Here is a 25,841-nt window from a genome sequence, read left to right as displayed (position 1 = left end):
CCAAGGAGGGGGACTAATGGGTTCAAAATCCCCATTCCAGCAACAAAGGAATGTATCTATGGATACAAGTTACTCCAACCCCTAGGCCCACTTGGCCCCCAGGAGGCTTTCAAGATGGTAACTGGACCTGGTGGGTTAGGGTACAGAATGGTTCATTAGTTCCTAGGTATACATTGTCTCTCTGGGAGCGCATAAGTCTGGGTTCCCAGGGCCCTCTTGGCTCCCTCCCAGCACCTCAGACCGAAGGGAAGACTTTTGGTCCTTGTACCACAAATGGCTCAAAGGAACAATTAAGAAGTCATGTCTCTGTAAATGTTCCACTTGAGGTGTTGAGAGTTAGATGACCTTTCATGAAAATAGCAAAGCAAACGCTTTATAAACTATAAATAAATGTAGACACATAATGAAAGTAATATGAAGAAATTAATCAATAAGCAAAGCGCAGGAGGGAACGTTACAAGAAAATAACCATGATGTTCCTTAATGGGTGATTGCACAAAGGAACATTTTTAGAATTAGGTAAAGCGGAGAAACATAGATGACGCACGCTACAAGGAAATTGCTAACAAATATAATGCCACGTTTGCCACAATAAAGCGGCCAGTCTAACAAGCTGTTATTTTGTTATTTTTGTTATTTTGTTATTTGTTATTTTCGCCAATGCCGTTCATCCTTCGGGAACCCCTGGACCTGCTGGAGCTGGACTCTGGCAGTTGTTGTTTTGTTTTGTTTTGTTTTTTCTTTTAGGATTGGAACTATGATCTGAATAATGGCCTTTGTTTTCAATTTGTTATTCTTCAAGATCCTTTTCCATCAAAAATAAATTTAAAAAAAGGGCATCCTATTCCTCTTCCAGTAAAATGCTGTAGTTCTTCATATTCAGAGTGTAATTCCCCCCTCTACTTTTTCACCTTCCACCTTAAGGCAAGTACTTTTGAGACTTGGATTTCTAACTGCCATTCAACATTTTCAACCTGCTTCTTCAGAGGCTCACTGTAGCCTTTGAACTGCTTCCTTGTAACCAGCTGCAGCTTGCTCAGTGGGTGTCAGGGTGTGGTCCTGGAGGTCAGAGGAGACCCTGCACTGGGGACACAATAGCGTCAGATCCTTCTCACAGAACAGAGCCAGAATCTGCACTTCTCACACAAGGGTTTTGTTAGTGGAAACTGGGTTTGCCTCTTGGTGGGTATTGAGCCAAAAGACACAAACAAGCCAAAGGATAAGGAAAAGAAAGGGTTTTACTTGCAACAAGAGAACACCAGGGATGTTTCCCAAAGCCGTGTTTCCCCAAACAACAAAATTAGGGAAGTTTTAAGTTAGGGGTGCATGCATATTCATGAAGGGGCTGGGCAAAGGAGAGTTCAGTATAGAAGTTGGGCAAAAGTCTTCCCCCTGTTGCTATCTCTCTCTCAAAATAAATAAAAATAAACTTAAAAAAAAAAAAAAAAGAAAGGATTGGGGCAAAAGACATCCTAAATTGACAGAGTCCAGGTCCTAGCTGATTGAAGTTACAAGGGCCAGCAAGGGTCAGCGTCATCAATTCTCTGCTCCAGTTAGTCTGGTATTTGAGTGTTCAAAGGGGGTTAAATCCTGCAAAAAACGACCCAAGAACATGTGTTAGATAAGTCTTTGCTTTTGAAACTGCACTGGGAGTTTTTACCATTAATTTATCATCTCAGTTACGGTTAGGTTATTTCCCGGCTAGGTAGAGACTGTTTTTGCATCTTCTTTGTTCCCTTAAAATCCTTAACTACTGAGGTTTTTGCATTTCTTTGTAATTCCGACACCTCCTAGGAAGTTCCGAAAGAAGTGAGCTCGAGCAAGTCAGGCAAAGATCATACAATGACCGGAGTCCTAAAATGTGCTTTCTTAGGTCTCAAAGCCAAGTCTCCTCTTTCTTTTTCCAGGGACCCCGAACTCTTTCCGCTTAGTCTCTCTTCCCTTTTGTTCCTTGTGGTGGGAAGCTGCTTAACAATATCATACATGGGACAAAAGTGGGTGTTCCTCTTTAAGTCTCTGTCAGGGCAGTGGCGGAGACAGATGAAACAGGGGATATATCTTATAGGTCTTCCCAGCACTGGTGGATGCAGGAGCCACAGAAGTCGTGCCTGTGGTCAAGGGTCATTGGGTCTCTCAGATAATCCAGGCAGATGGGGCAGCTGGCCTCTGCCTGGAGCTGCGCAGGTTGGCTTTATAGGTCATTGTGCAGAGTGGGTTTCTTTCTGAGGTTTCCATCTTAAAAAAGGACTGATTTCACAATATATGTGAATCAAACCTCATGCTGTATACCTTAAACTTACACAGTGATGTAGGTCAATTATTTTGCAATAAAACTGGAAAACATTTTCAAAAACGTCAGGGACTGGTGGGGTGGGGCTGGTTCTCCAGGAGCTAAGGAAAAACGAGAAGCTAGTGAATCCTCAACTTCTCCTTTTGAAATCAGTACATAGTAAGCTACAGTCCCTGAAGTTTGGTTCTGCTCTTTTCCTTTATTTCCAGAGGAATCTTTCCAAGAAGAGCCACAGATCTCCAGATAACTAATCTTCCTGTATTCACTGGCCCACATGAATTGAAGGTCACTATGGAGTCCTGTTGGTCAGAAAAGAACCCAAATTGCAAGTACTATATTGTTCCTAGGGACAAGATATTCCCTTTTTATTTTTATTTATTTATTTTTATTTTATTTTTTAAATTTACATCCAAGTTAGTTAGCATATAGTGCAACAATGATTTCAAGGGTAGATTCCTTAATGTCCCTTACCCATTTAGCCCATCCCCCTTCCCACAGTCCCTCTAGTAACCCTCTGTTTGTTCTCCATATGTAAGAATCTCTTATGTTTTTGTCCCCCTCCCTGTTTTTACATTACTTTTGCTTCCCTTTCCTTGTGTTTATCTATTCTGTGTCTTAAAGTCCTCATATGAGTGAAGTCATATATTTGTCTTTCTCTAATTTTGCTTAGCATAATACCCTCTAGTTCCATCCACATAGTTGCAAATGGCAAGATTTCATTCTTTTTGATTGCCGAGTAATACTCCATGGTATGTATATACTACCTCTTTATCCATTCATCCATTGATGGACATTTGGGCCCTTTCCATACTTTGGCTATTGTGGATAGTGCTACTATAAACATTGGGTGCATGTGCCCCTTCGAAACAGCATGCCTGTATCCCTTGGATAAATACCTAGCATGTGCCCCTTCAAAAGAGGATACCTGTATCCCTTGGATAAATACCTAATAGTGCAATTGCTGGGTCCTAAGGTAGTTCTGTTTTTAGTTTTTTGAGGAACCTGCATACTGTTTTCCAGAGTGGCTATACCAGCTTGCATTCCCACCAGGAGTGTAAGAGAGCCTCTTTCTCCACATCCCTGCTGTTGTCCACATCCACATCTGTTGTTGTCTGAGTTGTTAATGTGAGCCATTCTGAGAGGTGTAAGGTGGTATCTCATTGTGGTTTTGATTTGTATTTCCCTGATGATGAGTGATGTGGAGCATTTTTTCATGTGTCGGTTGGCCACCTGGATGTCTTCAAGATATTCCCTTTTTAAAAGGACGCTCATGGGCACCTGGGTGGCTCAGTCAGTTGAGCGTCCGACTTCAGCTCAGATCAGGATCTCACTGTCTGTGAGTTCGAGCCCCATGTCAGGCTCTGTGCTGACAGCTCAGAGCCTGGAGCCTGTTTTGGATTCTGTGTCTCCTACTCTCTCTGCCCAACCCCCCCGCCCCACTCATGCTCTGTCTCTCACTCTCTCTCTCTGTCAAAAATAAATAAACATTAAAAAAAAATTTTAAAGGATGTCCAGTGAAATATTTATTCTTCCTTCGTGACATGAACAGCACTTCATGTTGGTCAAATAATAAGGTAAGTTACTACCAAAGATATATTCCACTAGTTTTTAAAATAAGGTAGGGGCAGGGCACCTGGGTAACTCAGTCGATTAAGTCTCCAACTCTTGATTTTGGCTCAGGTCATGATCTCAGAGTGTGTGAGTTTGAGCCCCGCGCTGGGCTCTGTGCTGACAGCATGGAGCCTGCTTGGGATTTTCTGTCTCCCTCTCTCTGCCCATCCCCTGCTCATGTGCTCTCTCTCTCTCTCTCAAAATACATAAATAAACATTTAGTAAAATAAAATAAGGCAGGGGCAACTGGCTGGCTCAGTTGGTAGAGCATCTGACTCTTGATCTCAGGGTTGTGATCAATTCAAGCCCCATGTTGGGCATGGAGCCAACCTAAAAATAAAATAAAATAAAATAAAATAAAATAAAATTAAATTAAATTAAATTAAATTAAAAAGCAGAAACCATTATTATTTTACAATCCCAAATTTATTAAAAGGTTTAGGCAATGACCAGTATGCCTACTAACATCACAAAAAGTGAGGAAAAAACTAAGAACAAAACAAGCATTATTGACCTCATGAAGAGAGCACATAACAGAGTGAAAAGACTTTCCTTTAATCAGGAACACAAATACCTGCACCCAAAAATATTGCTGTGAAACTTCTTTAAAATTAAAATTGTCTACTGAATGTCATGAAAACAATTCATGTGTGAAAATGGCTACACAGTGACTTCATGTGTTCTAGTCCATTCCCTAGAATCTGGACATTACCTGGAACAGCTTCCTGTGCAAACCTTCCAAATAACCTACTCATATGAGAGTATATATTGCATGAGTTTGTGTATATGTATTTAAGAAATGGGAGCATCCTGTGTATTCTGTAAATTTTTCTTTGAATATTTTATCTAGGAGGTAGTCCCTGTCCTCACATATAGTTCATTCTATTTTAAAATGTGTTGCACACTTGGGTAAATGTCTAAATGGGAAATATTAAAAATATAATAAATGTTCTTTGGAGAGCTTTAAGGTGTGCTTTCCCCTCCATTGCTATCCCCCCAATATGTTTTCTTCAACTTGTTAGCTAAAAATACTCACTGGTTTATATCTATTTACTCACTGGTTTATATCTAAAGGCTACTGAAAGATACAAATCAATAGCCAATGAAGGGATGAATAGGGCAAGATTCCAAAAGAGCTTCTGTCCTTTCAGACTTTGGGGCCCAGCATGGTGGCTGGTGAACCTCTGGCTTACCAGCCTGCAAGCTTTCCAAATTCCCCTCCTTTTTTGGGTTTTTGTGGAGGCTTCACTGCTTAGCGATTATTGGTCATTGGTGACTGATTCACCCTCCGGCCTCTCCCCCCATCGCCAGAAATCAGGGGTGGGACTGTATATTCCAACCCTCCATTCTTGGTCAGTTCCTCTGGCAACCAGCCCTCCCACCTCAAGATCTGTAGGGAATTTCTAAAAGTCACCTCGCTGCCATAAAATCAGTTATGGTTGAGCTTGTTATGAATAACAAAACACCCATTTCACCTTTACACACTGAAGGAACTGAAGACAAGAGACTAAGCATTACAACAGAAGATACTTCCATTACTCTTATCACCCGCAAAGTTACACGTGTTTTAGGGGCTGTGAGACAGAAACCATAGACAAAGACCAAAAATATATATGAGAAGTATATGTGGGACATCTGGATGATGACCACATGACAGTAGGCTATTCGTCTGAGAATCCAGCCGTCTGATTTCAATTGAAAGTAATACCTTAACTTTATTATTTCTTCTGCAAATACCTCTTTCGGTCCCACTTGGGTGCTAATTTATGAGTTCAGAAGTACTTAGTTACTGATCCTTCAGCCTTGAAGACTTTATCAAGTTGTCCAACTAATTCACCTTAAGAAGCACTTCAAGGAGAGACCTGGGTGAGCCTGAGTTGGTGGGGCATAATCTTACAGGGTGGGACAGACCCACCCAAGCACTCACTGAGATGCAAATTGATCCAAAGAGGATTGTTTTTTCAACGCTAACTACACCCTCACCTATGACAAGTAATCTCAGTAATCCCACACTAGGTGAAGTGGTTACAGCAGAATTCTTCACTCCTTCACAGTCTGGGAGGAGGGTGGGGTGTCGAAGATTTTAAAAACCGCCTGCTGTATGGTTTGGCCTTACTTTGGCTCTCAAGTTTGTCACAGGAATATAAATATTAGCAACTCGAGTTAAATTGGGACTAATGCCTTTAATCACTTAGCCTTACAACCCCCAGCTACCCTCAGGATCTCTTCCCATTCTCCCCCTCCAAGCAGGGTCATTGAGCATGCACATGCGCAGGCCCATAGCTGCCACCACTTCCGGGGGAACAGGCCAATCACAGCACGGAACAAATGTGAGTCTCTGACGCAGGAAACCGTGCTCTGCGGGGGGGATGTTGGGGTCTTTAATCTGTGGCCGGCCTGTCTTTGAACCGAGTGCGAGTGCGAGTGCGCAGCGCCTTGCTTGAGCCGCTTTTCGAGCCGCTGAACCGCTTGCTGCAGGTAAGCAGGAAGGGCCTTTCATCCTGAGGCTTAGCTGAGCAAGGGTTTCCTGGGCCTCTTCTGGGCTCCATATGTGGGGGTGCTTGTGCACGACTGGGTCTCTCAGATTCTTGCAAGACTCTTTGAGAAATACAGGAATCCCCTTACAAGTGCCCCCTTCCCCCCCCCCCCAAATTTTCGTTAAAGAAATACAGGATCCTGGGCCTGCCTCAGCTTAAATCCATGTAGTCGTAATGGAGGTGGTATGACTGCGTTACATGAGATTTTTATCAGGACGACAGTTTTCAAGTTGCAAAGTGGCCACGTGATCTCCAAAGAAGGATTGTTGGGGTGTGAAGGTAAGAACCTCCAACCCACAGTGCCAGCACCTCCCTGACGTAGTCAGTGTCATCCTTTGCTCCTCATTTGTAGGCCTTGTAGGTACGGAATTTTCCTTTTTTTTAACTGTAAGGTGAGGCTCTGGTATGTTAAACATAATTTCAAGTCGCAGGGATCGAATCTTGAGAGCTGAGGATCTACTGCAAATTTAGTTTATTAGCCTAACTTTTTTTTTTTTTATTGAGGTCATACTAGCCAATATTTTTCAGCAGCCACAAGAATTAGAGAAGGTAATACAGCTTTGAGAAAAAATAAAGAATTCAGACCATGAACCATAGGCTGCCATGTCATTAACAAAAAAAGAATGTAAAACCACAAGTATGATCTGTGCTATGACCGAAAGATGTGTGGAGCCAGGAAATGAGAGTATGCCCCAGATGTTGGTGCCCTCTAAGTCTTATTATTCATACAAGTAATGAAAGAGGCTTGCTGTAGAGTTATGAAACTGATTGAAGGGATAGAGTAGAAGGCAGTAGTCACAATAGCAGGCTGTTTGTAGCTTGCACTGGGAAAATGGCCCCCAAAGGTGTTTATTTCATCTCATAGCTTGAGTCTGGAAAGTGAGTTAGAGTACATAAGTATGTGGAAAGGGGAGGACCCACTGGGAATCTAGATCTGTGCAGGAACACCACCCACCTCCTTCTTATTTTAAATGAAATACACTTACCGACTTAAGCTCAGGTCATGATCTCAGGGATCATGAGTTTGAGCCCTGTGCCGGGCTCTGGGCTGACTGACAGCTCAGAGCCTGGAGGCTGCTTCCCATTCTGTGTTTCCCTCTCTCTCTGCCCCTCCTCCACTCACATTCTGTCTCTCTCCCCTTCAAAAATAAACGTTAAATGAAATACTCTTAATTTTTTTTTTTTTTCAGGGGCGCCTGGGTGGCTCAGTCGGTTAGGGGTTCGACTTCGGCTCAGGTCATGACCTCACGGTACGTGGGTTCCAGCCCCGAGTCAGGCTCTGTGCTGACAGTTTGGAGCCTGGAACCTACTTCAGATTCTGTGTCTCCCTCTGTCTGCCTCTCCCCCGCTTGTGCTCGCAGGGGGAAAAAAACCCTTTTTTTCATGTTTATTTATTTTTGAGAGAGTGAAAGCATGAGTGGGGAAGGGGCAGAGAAAGAGGGAGAGAGAGAATCCCAAGCAGGCTCGCATATCAGTGTAAAGCCCTACTCGCGGCTCAGTCCCATGTACTGTGAGATCATGACCTGAGCCAAGATCAAGAGTCGGCCTCTCAACCGAGTGAGCCACCCGGGTGCCCCTGAAATATTCTTTTTATTTATTTACTTATTTATTTTTAATGTTTGTTTATTTTGAGAGAGAGGACGCATGAGTGTAAGTGGGGTAGGGGCAGAGAGAGAGAGGGAGATAGAGAATCCCAAGCTGTCTTAATGACGCTCAGTGCAGAGCCTGACACAGGGCTCTGGGATCCCACGACCCTGGGATTATGACCTGAGCCAAAATCAAGAGTTGAACACTTAACTAACTGAGCCACCCAGGCACCCCTGAAATACTCTTATTTATTTTATTTATTTTTTAATATTTATTATTTTTGAGAGGGAGAGAGAGAGAAAGCGAGGAAGGGGCAGAGAGCTGATGGGGGCAGAGGATCCGAAGCAGGCTCTGTACTGACAGTAGAGAACCCAATGTGGGGCTCAAACTCACGAACCATGAGGTCATTACCTGGGCCAAACTTGGGCCGAAGTCTGACGCTTAACTGACTGAGTCAGCCAGGTGCCCCAAAATACAGAATTTTAAACAAAGATTAGGGATTCTCATCGTGACAGTGTTATTCATGAAAAGTTAGACTGGAATATCAGAAAAATTTGAAGACACATTATCACTACTTTATGTTTCTTTTTATTGTGTGGGAGAGGAAAAGTAATTATCCCTCTACCCCTCTAGGTTCTTGGCTGAAACCCCATCTGTAATAAAAGGCAAATTAACAGGAGAAAATAATTTAATTATGTACTCCATCTGCACATAAGGGAGATTCACAAAGATATGAGACTCAAAAAAGGTAGCATGAGTGTAAGTGGGCAGCTCATCCTGAACTAAGGAAAGAGATATAGGTCTAAGGCTTCAAAGGGGAAGAGGGCAATTCATAGGACACTGAAAAGAGAAAGTATCTGGTAAATGAAGTTTGCCCCGCCCAGGTGAAAAAGTTGTCTAGTAATAGTTCTCTTCTTGGCACAGGTCCCCATTCTATGGTAAATTGCCCTTTCAAAAGGGTAGCTGCTGGTCTGTTTTCAGAGCTTCTGTGTCTGCTATTTCTCCAAATAATCAGCTCAAAATCATCCTTATGATTTGGCATCCTTATGCCAAAGAGGCATATTTTTGTTTTTTTTTTTCGTTTTTTTTTTTTTTTTTAATTTTTTTTTTTTCAACGTCTTTTTTATTTATTTTTGGGACAGAGAGAGACAGAGCATGAATGGGGGAGGGGCAGAGAGAGAGGGAGACACAGAATCGGAAACAGGCTCCAGGCTCCGAGCCATCAGCCCAGAGCCTGACGCGGGGCTCGAACTCACGGACCGCGAGATCGTGACCTGGCTGAAGTCGGACGCTTAACCGACTGCGCCACCCAGGCGCCCCCAAAGAGGCATATTTTTGAATGGCATATCATGCTATCCTCCAATCGCAATATAATAAAAAAAATTTTTTTTTAATGTAATAATACCTTGCTGCTTCAAAATTAGAATCTGGGGGGCCTGAGTGGATCACCTGGTTAAGCATCTCACTCTTGATTTCAGCTCAAGTCAAGATTTCTTGGTCATGAGATCAAGCCCTGCATCAGGTTCTTTTCTGACAGCATGGAGCCTGCTTGGGATTCTCTCTCTTCCTCTCTGTCTACCTCTCCCCCACTCACACATGCGCTTGCTCTCTCTCTCAAAATAAATAAATAAACATTTAAAACAATTAGAATCTATTCAAACTTTCTCTGCCAAACCACCATGAGCAGTTAGCATCTTTTTTACTCATTAAAGGGGAAACAATAATAAGAGATATTAACAATAACAATAAGATATATAGTGGCTTTTAGAATAAGACAGTGTTATAGTATATACTTTAATAGATTATATGATATAATAAATATCTAGGCAGTTGGGTCAGATTTCTAAGAGCTTTCTTCACTTTGAAATTTTATAAGATTTTCTAATAATACTTATGTCTATGGGTTCCCAAGACTACCTTACATTCAGACATTGCTACAAGGACTCCAGGCTCAGAGTAAAATGTGCTCACAGCTATGACTGATTATAGTGAATGGATACAAAGCAAAATCAGTGAAAGGAAAAGGTGCATGAGTTGAAGTCTGGAGGAGACCATGGCAAACATCCAACAGTTCTTACCCAGTTAAGTCACATAGGACTCATGTAATTCCTTTAGCAACAAGTTATGATAACGTGTGAATTGTCTATCAGGGAAGCTCTTAGATGCTTATTTTTTCTTTGGGAACAGGTCATGAGGTCAGCCTCTGCTTAGGATGTATCAAATTTCCGGATTATCAGAAGGAATGCTGGTAGCTAGCATAAACCACATTAGTTACACCGATACTTTAGGCTCGGTGAGCCATTGTTATCAGAGAAGGATGGGAACCCTTCCAAAATCCAAGTTCTCAGATAGAAGCCAAGGGCCAACCTTGCAAGCAGGCCCTTCTAAGGACAGCAAGCAGTCTTAGGCCTATTATGATCACTCTTTTCTGCACAATAGCACTTACTGAGCATCTGTTCTGGTCAGGCAGTGCCTGCCACCCCCATGCGCTTAGATGTATTCACCAACCCGGAAGTTCTCCAACCCGGTTTTTATCTAGGTCTCATTACATTTACATGGTTGATTAAATCACTGGCCTTCGGTGATTACCTCGATCTCATCTGTGCCTCTCCTCAGGAGGATACAGGATAGAGCTGATGGTTCCGACCCACTAATCATCCCTGGATCTTTTTTGTGGCCTGCCCCCTTCTGCAGCTATCTAGGGGTCCTTAGCCATCACTCAGCTCATTAGCATACAGAGTGCATCCTTATCACTATGGGGTGAGTCCAAGGGTGTTAAGAGCCCTATGTCAGGAACCTGGGACAAAGGCCAAATATATATTTATGTCACCCAGAAAAGTGTAGTGTGTTAATGGCTTAGTATGCTAGTAGTAGTTATGACTTTGGATAAGCCTGTTCAATTCTCATAAATTTAAGTTTCACAGCTGTAATTGAAGATTTTAACTCTCAAGTGTCAAGGCTCAGCATTTTACCCTACTTGAAACTAGTAAGTTAGCCTGTTGATGTTTCATGGTTGCTGCCAGATGACACAACTCCTGGGTCAGAGACAGGACTCAGTTACTACTGGCACAGCCAATAGCATGAGCATCAGGTTGGTGTCAGTTTCCCATCTCTCCCAAGTCTCACCAGCTGGGTGCTGTGTACACTGTGGGTTTGTGACACAGCCACAGAACCTTGAGTTTGGGGGATCCACTTTTATAGCAAACATGTTCTTGGGGCGCCTGGATGGCTCAGTCGGTTAATCGTATGATTTCGGCTCAGGTCATGATCTCGCAGTTCGTGGGTTCGAGCCCCACATCAGGCTCTGTGCTGACAGCTCAGAGCCTGAAGCCTGCTTCAAATTGTCTCCTCCTCTCTCTGCCCCTCCCAAGCTCATGCTCATGCTCTATCTTTCTCTGTCTCTCAAAAATAAACAAACATAAAAAAAAAAAAAAGAGCCACGTTCTTGGTCTCCTACAGCGAAATCATGACCTGAGCCAAAGCCAGATGCTTAACCAACTGAACTACCCAGGCGCCCCCACCATGTTGAGGATTTAAAGTGCATTCAGAAGCTGGAAGATTTTAAGCACTAGAAAGAGATGTTAGGAGTTGTATATTCAAAGAAAGTTCTTATTACTTGAATTGTGAATGGATGCAGAATGCAAGAATGGAAACAGGCTGACCAGGTAGAAGGGTAGTACCATAATCCTCTTGAGCTGAACACAGCTTGGGCTAGGTTAAGCTTCTGTACTAGGTCCATATATCTTAAAAGGTGGCAGATGATGCACAAATAATATACAGGAAAATCAATGGGTATAAAAAGCAAGGGATATAAGTGATTTATTATATGTCCCAGTGCTTTACAAAATGAACTACACAACTTCCCTTTGATTTAAACATCCGGATGAGCCTGAAGGTGATTTTTCTAAAACTTTAACACTTTAGAATAATAATAGACTCACAGGAATTTTGAGAAACAGTACAGAGAGGTTTCGTGTATCTATCATCCACATTCCCATGTTTCCAAATACTATATCAAAACCAGGAATTTGATCTTGGTCAAATGACTGTCTAGTTTTATGCCACTTATCACATGTAGATTCACATAGTGGCCACCAAAATCAAGTTATAGAACCCATTCCATCACTAATGAGTGTCTTTCATGCTGCCTTATTATAGACACACCCATCACCCACATGATACCAAAACCGTGACACCCACATTTTTTTTTTCTTTTTTAGAAAGTGCAAGGGGAGAAAGGAAGAAGGAGAGAGAATCTTAAGCAGGCTCCACACTCAGTGTGGAGCCCGACACGGGGCTCGATCCCACAACCCTGGGATCATAACCTGACCCAAAATGAAGAGTTGGATGTTCAACTGATTGAGCCACCCAGGCCCACCACTTTTTTTGTTTTTTAAGTTATATTTAAGAGTAACATTCAAAGATCACAACTCCTTCAGTACTAAAGTACGTATTTGCTAAGAGTAGGATATTTTCTTATGTAGCTATGAGGCAATTGTTGAATTCAGGAAGTTTGATTTTTGCTACTGTTGTCTAATGAATAGTCCATATTCATATTTTTGCCATGCTCTGTCCACTTTAGAGCAATGTATATATATGTCTAGCTAGACTCTAGAAAGCTAAGATCACAAATTTAACTTGTTTCTTTAGTTTCTTAACGTAGAAGAAACTTCAGTGCCATTGTATATAGTTTAAGACCATGGACTTGTGGAACATTCTGTGGTTTGGATTTTAGTGATTGTATCTTTGTGATTAAATTTAGGAATTGCTTTTTCTTTTTTTGCAGGGGGAACATAAATACTCCGTAAGTGATGTTTTTCTCATTGCAGGCCATCAGTTTATCCCTTCATTGGTCAGGAGGTATTCTTTAGGATTCTACATTGTAAAGGCACTTATTTTTCACATAATTGTTAACAGTGATATTTTGAGATTTTTGTGAATATATCATTACCCAGGAAATTTCACATAATAGTTTTTGCAGTTATTGATGATTCTTGCCTAAATTAATTATTATATTGTGATAGCACATCTAGGAGATTTTATGATTGAAAACTTTTCTCACTCGTAGGAATGAATGGTTGCTTGCTTGGACCCGTGGCTACTTTGTTGAAGAAGAAAGTCATTAATCTTAAATTTAGGTGAGTTAATCCGTGAGAGAGCTGCAAACAGTGAATCTTTCTTGACCTCAAGCTACAGGACAGGACACTACACAAGACTTCAGTGGCTGCCATCAGAAGCTGGGCCAGTGGAACCTAAAGCTTCGAGGTCTGGGGAAGATCTACTCTCTGGGTCTTGAGCTTACGGCAAGCCTTGCCAAGGGGAACATTCTTACCCACCACCTTCATTCTCTGCTCAATGGAGTTTGTAACAGCCCTGGTACACCTTCAGGAAGAGTCTAACTGCCCCATCTGTCTGGACTACTTGAAAGACCCAGTGACTATAAACTGTGGGCACAACTTCTGTCGCTCCTGCATCAACATGATGTGGAAGGATCTAGAAGATACCTTCCCCTGTCCTGTCTGCCGTTTTTGCTTTCGTAACAAAAACTTACGGAGCAACCGTCAGCTCAGTAATTTGACTGAAATTGCTAAACTACTGCAGGTCAGAAGGAGCAAGAGAAAAAGGCAGGAAGAGTATTCTGTGTGTGAGAAGCACAATCAGTTTCTGACCCTTTTTTGCGGAAAGGACCTAGAGGTTTTATGTACACAGTGCAGTCTCTCTGTTCAACACCAGAAACACTACATTTGCCCCATTAAGAAAGCTGCCTCTTATCACCGGAAAATTCTAGAATATAGCATTGAGCCCTTGCAGAACAATGTGGAACGAGTTGAAAAAGTGATATCTCTGCAAGCCAGCAAAATTGTGGAACTGAAAAAGAAGGTAGAGTATAGGAGAGAAGAAATCATTTCTGAATTTGAGCAACTTCGACTGTTTCTGCAAAATCAGCAAGAGGCTCTTCTTAGGCAGATGAGAGATGAAGAGATGGACATTTTAACGAAACTAAATGCCAACCGTATAACATTTTCAGACCATGTTTCCACATTAAAACATCTGCTGAAGGAGGTAGAGTGCAAGTTTGGGCAATCGGAACTGGAATTACTGACACATGTTAAAGGTATCTACCACAGGTATCAAAACCTAAAACGTCCTGAGCTCTTTTTATTCCGATTAAAGAAATATGGACTTAGCCTTCCTCCACAATACTCTGGCTTGGGCAAAATTATCAAGCCATTTCAAGTAGATGTGATTCTAGATCTTGAAACAGCACACCCTCGGCTTATCGTCTCTGAGGATAGAAAAACTGTGCATTATGGAAAGAGAAGAAAATACCTTTGTTATAACCCAAGGAGATTTTACCTCTGCCCTGCTGTCCTGGGTTCTAAGAGATTTAGTTCTGGCCGGCATTACTGGGAGGTCATAGTGGGAAACAAGCCTAAATGGACCTTGGGAGTGTGTCAAGACTGTTTTCCTAGGAATTGGAGGAATCAGCCAGTAGCTGAGGGTGGGTTCTGGGCAATTGGGAGATATATTGAAAGCATTTATGTTATGTTGGGTCCTAAGAGAAGCCAGCTTCTGCCCACAGTAAGACCCACTAAGATTGGCATTTTTTTGGACTATGAGTTGGGTGAGGTTTCCTTTTACAATATGAATGATAGATCTCTTCTCTATACTTTTAATGATTCTTTTACAGAAGCTGTTTGTCCCTATTTCTATGTTGGAATAGATTCTGAACCTCTTAAAATCTCTTCAGTAACAGATGATGAAAGATGAAGTACCTGGGAAAGAAACAATGCTGTTTCAGTATCTAGGGATAACTAGTAAATTTAGTCTCAGCAATTCTGGATTCTTGTGGTTTACTGCTGAAAACCAGAAGAGATTTTTCTCCTTCATTTTAAGCAACTATAAAACATGAGAGTAACACCAATTTTATAGATGTTATAGATGCTTTTAGTTTCTAAGATAAAGTATTTGAGGATTATGCTACTTAACAAATTTAATAAAATATTTCTGTTGAAATTACCTATAATAAGATGTCTTTATTTTTTACTTTTTAATGTTTGTTTATTTTTGAGAGAGAGAGAGAGAGACAAAGTACAAGCAGGGGAGGGGCAGAGAGAGAGGGAGACACAGAATCTGAAGAAGGCTCCAGACTCCGAGCTGTCAGCACAGAGCCTGATGTGGGGCTTGAACCCACGAACTGTGAGATCATGACCTGAGCAGAAGTCAGATGCCTAACAGACAGAGCCACTCAGGTGCCCCAACATGTCTTTTAATTATAGTCATTCCTTTACAGTTAAATAGGTTACTTTTTTTTTTTTTTTTTACATTTATGATTTTTGATAGAGACAGAGCACAAGTGGGGGGAGGGGCAGAGAGAAGGAGACACGGAATCCGAAGCAGGCTCCAGGCTCTGAGCTGTCAGCACAGAGCCCCAGGTAGGTCTTGAGCTCACAAACTGAGATCATGACCTGAGCCTAAGTTGGATGCTTAACCAACTGAGTCACCCAAGCGTCCCTACTTCCATAATTCTTAATAATCATATTCTCCTCTCTCTCTTTCTTTTTCTTTCTTTCTTTCTTTCTTTCTTTCTTTCTTTCTTTCTTCTTTTAAAATTTACTTATTTATTTTTGTGTAAGAGAGTAAGTGCCAGCAGAGGAGGGGCAGAGAGAGAGAGGGAGAGCGAGAATCCCAAGCAGACTTCATGCCCAGCACACAACTTAGAGCCCTGATCCCAGAAGCCCTGATCCCAAGACCATGAGATGATGACCTGAGCCAATATCAAAAGTCAGATGCCTAACTGACTAGGACACCCAGGCTCCCTTCTCATCTTTACTGTGTTTGTTACCAGTTGACCCAAATGACTGATTACTATAGATACTGAAATTTTGCTCTTTAACAGCCCTTGTCCTACACATATTTATATAGATCATAGATAATCTATGTCCCAGTGAACATGATTCTGCATCTCATGTTGCAATCTGAACAAAGTAGCCTATGTGTATATCTGTCTCTCTCCCCACTATCCTGGGAATTGCCCTCTGTTCTAGAATTCCTTGGTTTAATCCCATGTCTCCCTGCTTGTTTTATCTTTAAATTTGGGGTGTCATCCTCTCTATGTTTTAAAATTTGGGTGATTTGGCACATTTCAAAACGATTTTATTCTACCTATGTTGAAGTGACAGTTAAGCCAAATATACATGGCTACATTTGAAGTCATATAACCTAATTTTCAAAACATACTATTGTTTTTGAGAAGTCTCATACCATCTGATTCTTGATACTTTGGCTACCATTGTTTTATGATTTTTAAAGACCTTTTTTATTCCTAGGTTTTTTTTTTTTTTTTAAGTTCATTTATTTATTTTAAGGGGGGCATAGAGCAAAGGAGAGAGAGGATCCCAAGCAGGCTTGCACCTCCAGCTCAGTGCCCGATGTGGGACTCAAACTCAACGAACCGTGAGATCATGACCTGAGCCGAAATCAAGAGTTGGATACTCGACTGACTGAGCCACCTGGGCACCCCTATTCCTAGTGTTTTGAGCTTTGTCCATTTATTTTGCTGAGTGATGAGATACCTGGTCAGGATTCTCCAGGGAAATAAACAAACAGATGTGTATTTTTAGAGAAAGATTTATCTTAAGGACTTGGCTTAAATGATTATGGAGACTGGCAAATCTATGACGACCGGCATGGCAGATTTTAAAACCAGCAACCTGGAGATCAGGGAAGATTCTATGCTGCAGTTCAAGTACAGAGGTCATCCCATGATAGAATTCTTTCTTGGCTCACGGTAGGTCAGACTTTTGCTCTATTCACCCTTCAATAGACTGAATGAGACTCTCCCACATTAAAAAGTCCACCAATTTAAATGTCAGTCTCATCCAAAAACACCCTCAGAGAAACATCCAGAATAATGTTTGACCACATATTTGGCACTGAGGTCCAGCAAAGTGACACATAAAATTAACCATCATGGATATCTTCAATTTGAAATTGTATGAGGTGAGAAAAACTAAGATTCCTATCCTTGAGCAGTGTACTTCCTAGAGTAGAAGAAACAGATAATCAAATAATAAATATAAAGAATTGATAAAGCAAGGTAGAAGCTAATAAAGCTCGATGGGTAGGTACAGAGCATGGGAGTACTGTGGGTGGGGGCAGGTTAGCTACCTGAAGTTGGGTGGTCGGCGTAGGTATTTAAAATTTTTTCTTTAATGTTTATTTTTGAAGGAAAGAGAAAGAGCAGGAGCAGGGGAGGAGAGAGAGGGAGACACAGAATCCAAAACAGCCCTCAGGCTATGAGCTGTCAGCGTGGCCTGATGCTGCGCTCGGAACTCACAAACCACAAGATCATGACCTGAGCTGAAGTTGGTCGCCTAACAGACTGAGCCACCCAGGCACCCCTGTGTAGGCATTTTAGAGAACATGGAATCAGAGCAGAACTCTGGATGAGGGAAGAGCAGTGGTGGAGCATTGCAGAGAGACCGGCTGGAGCAAATGTTACGGAGAAGGGATTGGCAGAAGGGACCTGGGCCAGCACTGAAGCCTGTTAGTGGAGTAGAATGAGTGCAAGGAGAGTCTGAGGTCAGAGAGGTGAGTTGTGGGGAAAAGGGAGAAAAACCAGCCTTGGTAGGGTCACATAGGCCATTTGAGGTATTTTACTCTGTGAAATAAATGGGAGTCCTTAGAGGCTTTGGTGGTGGGAGAGAGTAACTTTACCAGACTTTCCTGTTCAACAATCTCTCCTCTCTATCTACATTGGCCTACATGCTCTTCCTGGAGCATAGCAGGTTCTTTCTTAATATTTCTTTTTTTTTTTTTTCCTTTCTTAATATTTCTTAATGTTAATTGTTGAAGAATTAGGGACGCCTGGCTGGCTTAGTTGGTTGAGCGCCAACTTCAGCTCAGGTCATGATCTCATGGTTCGTGAGTTCAAGCCCTACGTCAGATTCTGTGCTGACAGCTCAGAGCCTGGAGCCTGCTTCGGATCCTGTATCTCCCTCTCTCTCTGCCCCTCCCCGCTGACACTCTGTCTCTGTCTCTCTCAAAAATAAATAAACATTCAAATTAGACTATGTAATTAATATTGTCCCTGCTGGCTTGATTTAATCACAGGTAATAATCTCCCCACCTCTATCCAGGGTGGCACCTGGGCCAGACCTTGCCTTCCCTCTTGGAGGGAGGACCCACCACTCTTTGGTGGGTGGGGTCTCCATGACTCCACCTTGCTAGTAGGATATATACATATATGCAATGGTCACATCACTGACCCAGCAATCTCCTGCAAAACTGTCTTCTGAGAACTCTTTTAGAGACCAGCCTCACAGACCTCCCATAGTCACCTGCTCCAGGTAAGCCCAGAGATGGTATAACGTAGGTACAGGAGGCTGGGGCATGGTAAGACTGGTGGCGTCCCGATGCCTCTTCTGTATAGTGCCTAAGATCAAACCTTAAGGAAAAGCAAACTTGGATTCAGGTTATTCTTTTTTAAAGTTTATTTATTTATTTTGAGAGAGAGAGAGAGACAAGTGGGGGGCGGGGGAGGAGCAGAGACAGAGAGAGGGAGAGAGAGAAAATCCTAAGCAGGCTCTGAACAGACAGTGCAGAGTCCGAGGCCAGGCTTGAACTCATGAACTGGGAGATAATGACCTGGGCCAAAACCAAGACTCGATGCTTAACTGACTGAGCCACCCAGCTGCCCCTGGATTCAGGTTATTTTAAGAACCATTCTTGTATTATGGTTTACTTTATTCAGTGACCCTTGTCCTAGGTCATATAAATACTGCTAAAAATACAGACACCATGATCCCAGCCAGTCCTAGAGGTTCCCAATATCTGTGTGACAAAGCCTCCAGAGGTGCTGATCTGAAGCCCAGTGTGGAATCCTTTCCAGCATCTTAGTGAGGGGTGCTTTGTGTATAGGTGGGGAGTGGAGGGATGAGAGCTATGGGGCCAGGATCCTTAGTACTCAGGTCCTGCATAAACTTGATCTTCCTTAATCTCACCATCTGTCTGCTTACAGATGCACAGAGAGTATAAGCAGGTTGCCCAAAGTCACTAAGTTCTTAAGGGAGGCCCAGAAACTTGGCCAAGCTTAGTCATTCAACAGCTTTAGCCTAGGATTTGGAGATACTTGCAGATACAGTCATCGTGGGGATAACATGGAGATTATAGATCTGTGGGGAATGCAGATCTCCAAAATGCACATTAATCTGCAACATCAGAGTTGAAAGAAAAATCATGGTACAGACTCTGGTGTTGTGGCAGTGGTGAGTGAGGTGATCCAACATGGAGGTCACTTCTCAGCCTTTTGGCCTCCTGGAGAAATCATCAGTAACAGCTTGAAAGAAAAAGCTCCATGCCCTCTTCTCAGGATCCTGTCCTAACAAGTACTCACTACTTGGTAGCTCACCATTCACTTCAGAGAGTATTGTGTGTATGTGTGTGTTTCTCAGCTTTTTCTCACACTGAATTCCTGATCTCCAATTTCATTCTGTGCATTATGTGAAGAATTAGTTTTCCAAGTTGGCAGGGTCCTCACAGTAAATTTAATCTAGTCCAAATCCCATCTACTATGTACAGAGTTGGATATCGCTTCCAGTTGAGAAACTCAAGTGAAAAGAAAATTTTGATATATTATGAATTCAGTGCTGTCAGAAATGTCTGTGGTTTAAGCCAAAAAATACCAAGTTCTTTCCATAGATTTTTGACTATTGAAATGATTGAAGTGGAGATTTATACTTTGTTTACCTGAGTAGAGGTGAGGATATTATATAACATTCCCCAGGTCCCCCAGATAGTAGGTGACTACAGAGAAATCTCACCCAGGGCCAAGAGATCTAGTCCACACGTTCTCCACAGTCCCATTTAGCCCCGCTTTGGTTGACGTGGGTGTAGGTGGAATCCTGGGGGTGGAGAAAAGACTCAGTGGTTGCTTTAAAGGTGGCAGTGAACAGGGCAATGAGATAAAGAGTAGCCTATTTTATATAAAGGAATATTTTATCATCCCCAGGAAGGAAAACACACTTAAAAATTATGTCTGCCTTCTGCCCAAGAGAATTGCTGACCTTGGCTTCACATCCCCTGGGCTGCCGAGGACAGCTGGCTGCCCAGCTCATCTGTGATCACCTGCAGGTGGTGAACAGAGCTCCTCTGGGCATCTACGACTGCACCTGAGGCCAGTGGCCTCCTAGGACAGCAAGGCTGCCCTCTTTTGACAAAAGGACATCCAGGACAGGAAAGGACAGTAAAATCTGAGGGTGTGTCTGCCTCTCACTGGAGGACTCCCGCAGGGCACCACCTCCAGAAGAGCCACGTGGGTCCAGAAAGACGTTTATCTCGGCCCAATGGCAGCGTCGTCAGCCCTGGCAGGACTCCAGGCACAAGCCAACTGCCCCATCTGTCTGGACTACCTGAGAGACCCCATCACCACCGAATGTGGGCACAACTTCTGTCGCTGCTGCATCCGGCAATCCTGGGCTGATCTCAGCGACAGCTTCCCTTGCCCCGTCTGCCGCCACCCAGGCCGAGAGAGGCACTTGAGGAGCAACGCCCAGCTGGGAAGGGTGATCGACGTCGCCAAGCTCCTCCACATCAGCAGGAGCAAGAGGGAGAGGCGGGACGAGAGGCATCTGTGCGAGAAGCACAACCGGGTCCAGACCCTCTTCTGTGAGGAGGACCTACAGGTGTTGTGTCCCGCGTGCGTGCGGCCCCCTGACCACCGGGGCCACCGGGTGAGGCCCGCGGAGGAGGCCGCCTCCCAGCACAGGCAAAAGCTCGGCAGTTACGTGGAGCCCCTGAAGAGGCAGCTGGCAGTCGTGCAGCAGCTGGTAGCCACCCAAGACAGGAGACTCTTAGAGCTGGGAGAGCAGGTGCAATGCCACAGACAGAAGTTAGCCTCTGAGTTTGAGCACCTGAACCGGTCTGTAGACCGGCAGCAAGAGGCAGTTCTGTCCAGGCTGGCCGAAGAGGAGAAGGACATTCAGCAGAAACTCTGTGCAAACATAACGGCGTTTTCAGACCACGTTTCCACCCTCCGAGGTCTCCTGAAGGAGGTGGCCGAGAGGAGTGTGATGTCAGAGGTGAAGCTGCTGACGGGCCTCGGGGGTGTCCGTGCCCGGTGTGAGCACCAGGAGCCCCCAGCTCTCTACTCTTTCCAGTTAAGGAGAGAAGGCTGCAGTCTCCCCCCGCAGTACTTGGCTCTGCAGAAGATCATACAGAGGTTCCGACGAGAAGTTACCCTGGATCCTGAAACAGCACATCCTCATCTGCTTGTGTCTGAGGATAGGACGTCTGTGACATTCGTGAGGGAAAGGCCAAGCGTCCCTCAGCATCCAAAGAGACTTCTGACGGATCCCGTCGTCCTGGGTTCCGAGGGCTTCGACGGGGGCCGACACTACTGGGAGGTGCAGCTGGGTGACAAGAGCGAGTGGGCCGTGGGGGTCTGTGAGGACCCCCTCTCCTGGAAGGGACAGCGGCCCCTGTCAGGACAGAACAGACGCTGGACAGTTCAGCTGCAGGATGGTGCCTATGTGGCACAAGGGGCTGTTCCTGTCACTCTTGTGTTGAAGGAAAAGCCCAGAGGGGTGGGCGTTTATCTGGACTGTGAGTTGGGGGAGATTTCCTTTTACAGTTTGAACGACAGGTCTCACATCCATTCGTTCACCGATGCGTTTTCTCAAGTACTAAAGCCTTACTTCTGTGTGGGGCGGGACCCTAAACCTCTTACCATCTGTGCGGTAAGGGATCTTGAAGGATGAATTGAGAGTGGGCTTCATTCTCTTTCTGTAATTTATGGACACTGGGTGGAATATTGGACAACTATCAGTGAATATAACACCCCTCAATTTTTTCTTTCTTGATCATTTACTCTTTTTATTAATACAACTTGTATTTCTTTTCCCCATGGACATTCTGGAGAGCAAAGAGGAACCCAGAGCTGAGCCAAAAGAGCACCTTGAGAGGGTTTTAGTGACCTGCTGGCCCCTCCTTGTGTTCCTTCCCCTCCAAATGGGGCCACCTTTTCTCCTCTGCCTCCACTTGTTTGTTGGCTCAATTATGATTGTTCTCTGCCACCTTCCAGATTGCATTTAAGATAGCTGGAAATAAAAAGCACTTACAATAGGACAATTTCAAATGAAGATAAAAAATGATAGCAGAAACTATTAGTTGGAAGATGAGGGAAACACACACTGGAAACTTGGGTAGAAAATGGTAATGGGCGATAAGCAAATCTCTATTTCGGTCCTGTTTTCACTGATGATAAATACCGATTTGGTATGAGTAAGGGTAGTGCAGTGACTCTTAGCTCAGTGGGTGATTGGTTTTTCCATGATTATTGAGCATTTACTAGTGCCAAACCCTGTTCAGGATATAGAGATGCCTAACATTTTTTAATCCCCATCCTAAAGGTGCTCACAATCTAATCTGGTCCCATTATAACTGTATGTACTGAGCATAGTCGTAAGTTTCTCTGTGTCTGATCCACCCACAGGCTCTTCTATGTTATGTGTCATGCTTCATGTAGTTGATGATATCTATCCAAAATTATTGGACTAGAGATGTATGTCCAAGCCAAAGATAGCCATCAGGCACTGGACTTAAGGGAAATCAAATATTCCTAGGGACATTTGATGTGAGATTGCCTGTTATATTTCTTCTGTATTGCATCAAAAAGAATTTTTTTTTAATGTTTATTTGATTTAGGGGCACCTGGGTGGCTCAGTCGGTTAAGTATCCAACTCTTGATTTTGACTCAGGTCATGATCTCACGATTGGTGAGATTGAGCTCCGTTTCGGGTTTTGTCCTGACATCTCAGAGCCTGCTTGGGATTCTCTCTCTCCCTCTCTCTCTGCCCCTCTGTTACAGAACCAGGTCGGAACACTGGTGGAAAAACCAAGTGGCACTCGGAGATCTTGGTGGATCAGAGATTTATTTAACAGCAGTGGGCTCGGAGGAGACCGTTTTTCCAAAGATCTGAGCTCGGAATGAAGGAGGGAGAGTAATTTATATTAAGCTTCCATATCTGTGGGGGGTTTTGCGCGTGGCAAACAGGGCAAGAAGAACCCAGAAGAGGGGTCTCTAAGCTAGAGAGAGAGTTTGTTTTAGTCCCATCGGCCATCTTATGGTGTAAAACTGTATTCATTTTCCCAACATTCCCTGCTTTGATGCCATTTTACTTTATTTTATTTTATTTATTTATATGCCATTTTGATTTTATTTATTTTATTTTATTTTATTTTATTTTATTTTTGAGACAGAGAGAGACAGAGCATGAGCAGGGGAGGGGCAGAGAGACAGGGAGACGCAGAATCCGAAGCAGGCTCCAGGCTCTGAGCTGTCAGTACAGAGCCCAACGCAGGGCTCAAACTCACAGACTGTGAGATCATGACTTGAGCTGAAGTCGGACACTCAACCGACTGAGCCACCCAGGCGCCCCAATGCCATTTTTAAAATCTTTTATTAAGCATCACTTTTTAGCTCTAGGGGTTAGTACCCTCGGAGGGCTAAATTTGGCGAGCAACAGTGTTTTCAATAAAACGTAGCAGGGTATTTAGTATACAGGGGCCGATGGTCACAAGTAAAATTATGGAAAGGAGGGGCCCTTCCAGGGCAGGGAGCCAGGATGCCTGGTGTGTGAGATCCCATCCTCTCCATTGACCGATATTTTCCTGTTGTCTACGTTGAACTCTTTCCTTGAGTTCTTTAACCTTAGTCCTGACTATTCCTGATTTGTTTACAAAATAGCAACATTCCTTCCCCAGAAAGATACAAGTCCCTCCTTTCTCTGAAGTGAGGAGGTTGAGGGCTTGCCTGTTTTGGAGGGTCACTGCTGCCGGGGAGTTTAGTTGGCTTTGCCAGGTTACCAGGGAGTCTGCCATCGGTTCCATGTCCTAGTTTGTTGGTGCAGTCTCTATTAGCCCAACAGCAAGAAGCAAGATCAGGGCTATGATACCAGTAAGGGGCAAGAGCTGGCAGAGTTGCATCCGAACCCCTGGGCTCAGTCCACACGTTGATTCCTCAAGCTTCTGCTGAACGCAGGCCAGCCAGCTTCCGGGGTGTGGCTGGAGCAGGGCTGGAGATCCCAAGGGCCAGTGTCCTTTTGAGGGTCAGTTTAAGCGGGTTGACTGGATCTGGATCACTTAGTCAGGCTGAGGGCTCCTCTGAGTTGGCCTTCTTAACTCTGGAGTGATGGACCCTTGGAGTGATACCTGAAACTGAATCCTCTATTTGGTTATCTGTCTGTAAAGTCCACCTCCAAGTCTTTGAAAGGGGCGGATTTCTGGTAACTGTCAGATCAGGTTTAGGGAAGATACGGTTTGCATATTTAGAGATCCATCCTGTTTCCCAGTTGTTTAAATAATCATATGCCCATGGGGTCTTATTATTATCCCCACAGAATAACAAGCACAGAAGATTGCTTACACATGAAATACAGTGACAATTTTCTGAAGTTTACCTCAAGTTGTCTAGTTCAGGTAAACAACAAACATTTAAAGACAATCATAACTAGAATTTAACATCCATAATGGTGCATTGTTGAAATATAGTTTTTCTCTCGAAAAAAAACCCTTTCCAGAGGTAGCCAAATTGAGGCCAATGCATTTGTAGAACAAGTCCAGTCTTTTTTTTTTATTATATGAAATTTATTCTCAAATTAGTTTCCATACAACACCCAGTGCTCATCCCAAAAGGTGCCCTCTTCAATGCCCATCACCCACCCTCCCCTCCCTCCCACCCCCCCATCAACCTTCAGTTGAACAAGTCCAGTCTTAACAAACCTGGTCTCATCATTTACATAAGCTCAGCAAGAATAGCGATCGATCATGAGGATCTTTTAAAGTTTCCTTTCCTGGAACCTTTTATAAGGAATCTCCGGGTTGAACTTTTAGTAGCTTCTTGAGGCCAGAAGCCAAGCCAAATACTTGCCATCAGACAGGCCTGCAATACCTGTAGAATTGGGCGAATTCCTGTTCATGAGGTCCCCAATATATCCTGAGGTTCCTGCAACTGCCAGGAAGTGACCTTCTTTACTCACCTGGTAAGGCTGCTGGGAACTCTGTAAGCAAGGTATCAGGCCAGCATTTCCAAGGTGCTTTATGGCTCCATGTTTCATAAAGCCAACCTTAGTTCCTTAAAGCTGTCTGCTCGTATCTGAGTCTATGAATGTCACTCTCAAATATGACATTCCTGTCAAAGCCTTGGTAAAATAACCAGTATATCCAATGGTGACCTGGTACAAGATGAACAGATTCTTAAAGAACTTATGCAAACAATTGTAATTGCCATGAAAGAAAGAATACTCACTGAGAGTTTTTGAATTTCAGGGAAGTTATGTAGAGAGAAAAGATAAATACTTCAGTTTACAAATGAATACTTTATGACATTTCTGTATATCATAGATATCTTAAGAGAAAGTTTCCTTAATCTAAAAGAGCAAACATTAGAGAACCAGCAATATGTTCAAAAAGAACCACAAAACTATAATCTTCCTCAGTTCATTTAATCCCATGTTCCTAATTCTTGTTCAATTTGAATGCAGATTTTTAGTCCTGGAAATTCTTACCCATTTTAGTATTAATCTTAAAGATGTCGAATACCTGTATTTGTCCACAAAGTCCTTTTTATAAATCTCCTTGAATAAGAAACACATTTTGTGAGAGAATAAGAACAATTGTAAATGACAAAATCTCAGAAATAGACATTGTTAAAGATCTGATGAGAGTTCATTATGATGCAATTGACAAAGAAATTCGGTTATTTCTGTGACACATAACACTTCAAGTAATCAGAATATTAAGTGATGACCTTATAC

The 25,841-nt window shown here is 43.2% G+C and overlaps 2 protein-coding genes across 4 annotated transcripts; both read left to right on the top strand.

Annotated features, from left to right (window-relative positions):
* The first annotated feature begins 6,265 nt into the window (after positions 1 to 6,265).
* Positions 6,266 to 14,999, top strand: LOC102955422 (tripartite motif-containing protein 60). 3 transcript variants are annotated; one of them, XM_007084233.2, is made up of 3 exons: positions 6,266 to 6,379; positions 6,566 to 6,717; positions 13,094 to 14,999. In XM_007084233.2, the coding sequence occupies exon 3, from the start codon at positions 13,381 to 13,383 to the stop codon at positions 14,794 to 14,796; it is 1,416 nt and encodes a 471-aa protein (XP_007084295.1). In that variant the 5' UTR covers positions 6,266 to 6,379; positions 6,566 to 6,717; positions 13,094 to 13,380; the 3' UTR covers positions 14,797 to 14,999. The 3 variants fall into 3 exon arrangements, with proteins under 3 accessions (XP_007084295.1, XP_042838607.1, XP_042838606.1); XM_042982672.1 differs by lacking the exons at positions 6,266 to 6,379; positions 6,566 to 6,717 and adding exons at positions 12,419 to 12,471; positions 12,812 to 12,829; XM_042982673.1 differs by lacking the exon at positions 6,566 to 6,717.
* A 5,373-nt stretch (positions 15,000 to 20,372) lies between these two features.
* LOC102969169 (putative tripartite motif-containing protein 75) lies at positions 20,373 to 21,785 on the top strand. The gene has a single exon (XM_042984747.1). The coding sequence runs from the start codon at positions 20,373 to 20,375 to the stop codon at positions 21,783 to 21,785; it is 1,413 nt and encodes a 470-aa protein (XP_042840681.1).
* Positions 21,786 to 25,841: the final 4,056 nt, after the last annotated feature.

Source organism: Panthera tigris, chromosome B1, assembly GCF_018350195.1.
Source record: "Panthera tigris isolate Pti1 chromosome B1, P.tigris_Pti1_mat1.1, whole genome shotgun sequence".
In the NCBI taxonomy this organism is placed as follows: domain Eukaryota; kingdom Metazoa; phylum Chordata; class Mammalia; order Carnivora; family Felidae; genus Panthera; species Panthera tigris.
This window is presented reverse-complemented; position numbering and strand designations above follow the sequence as displayed.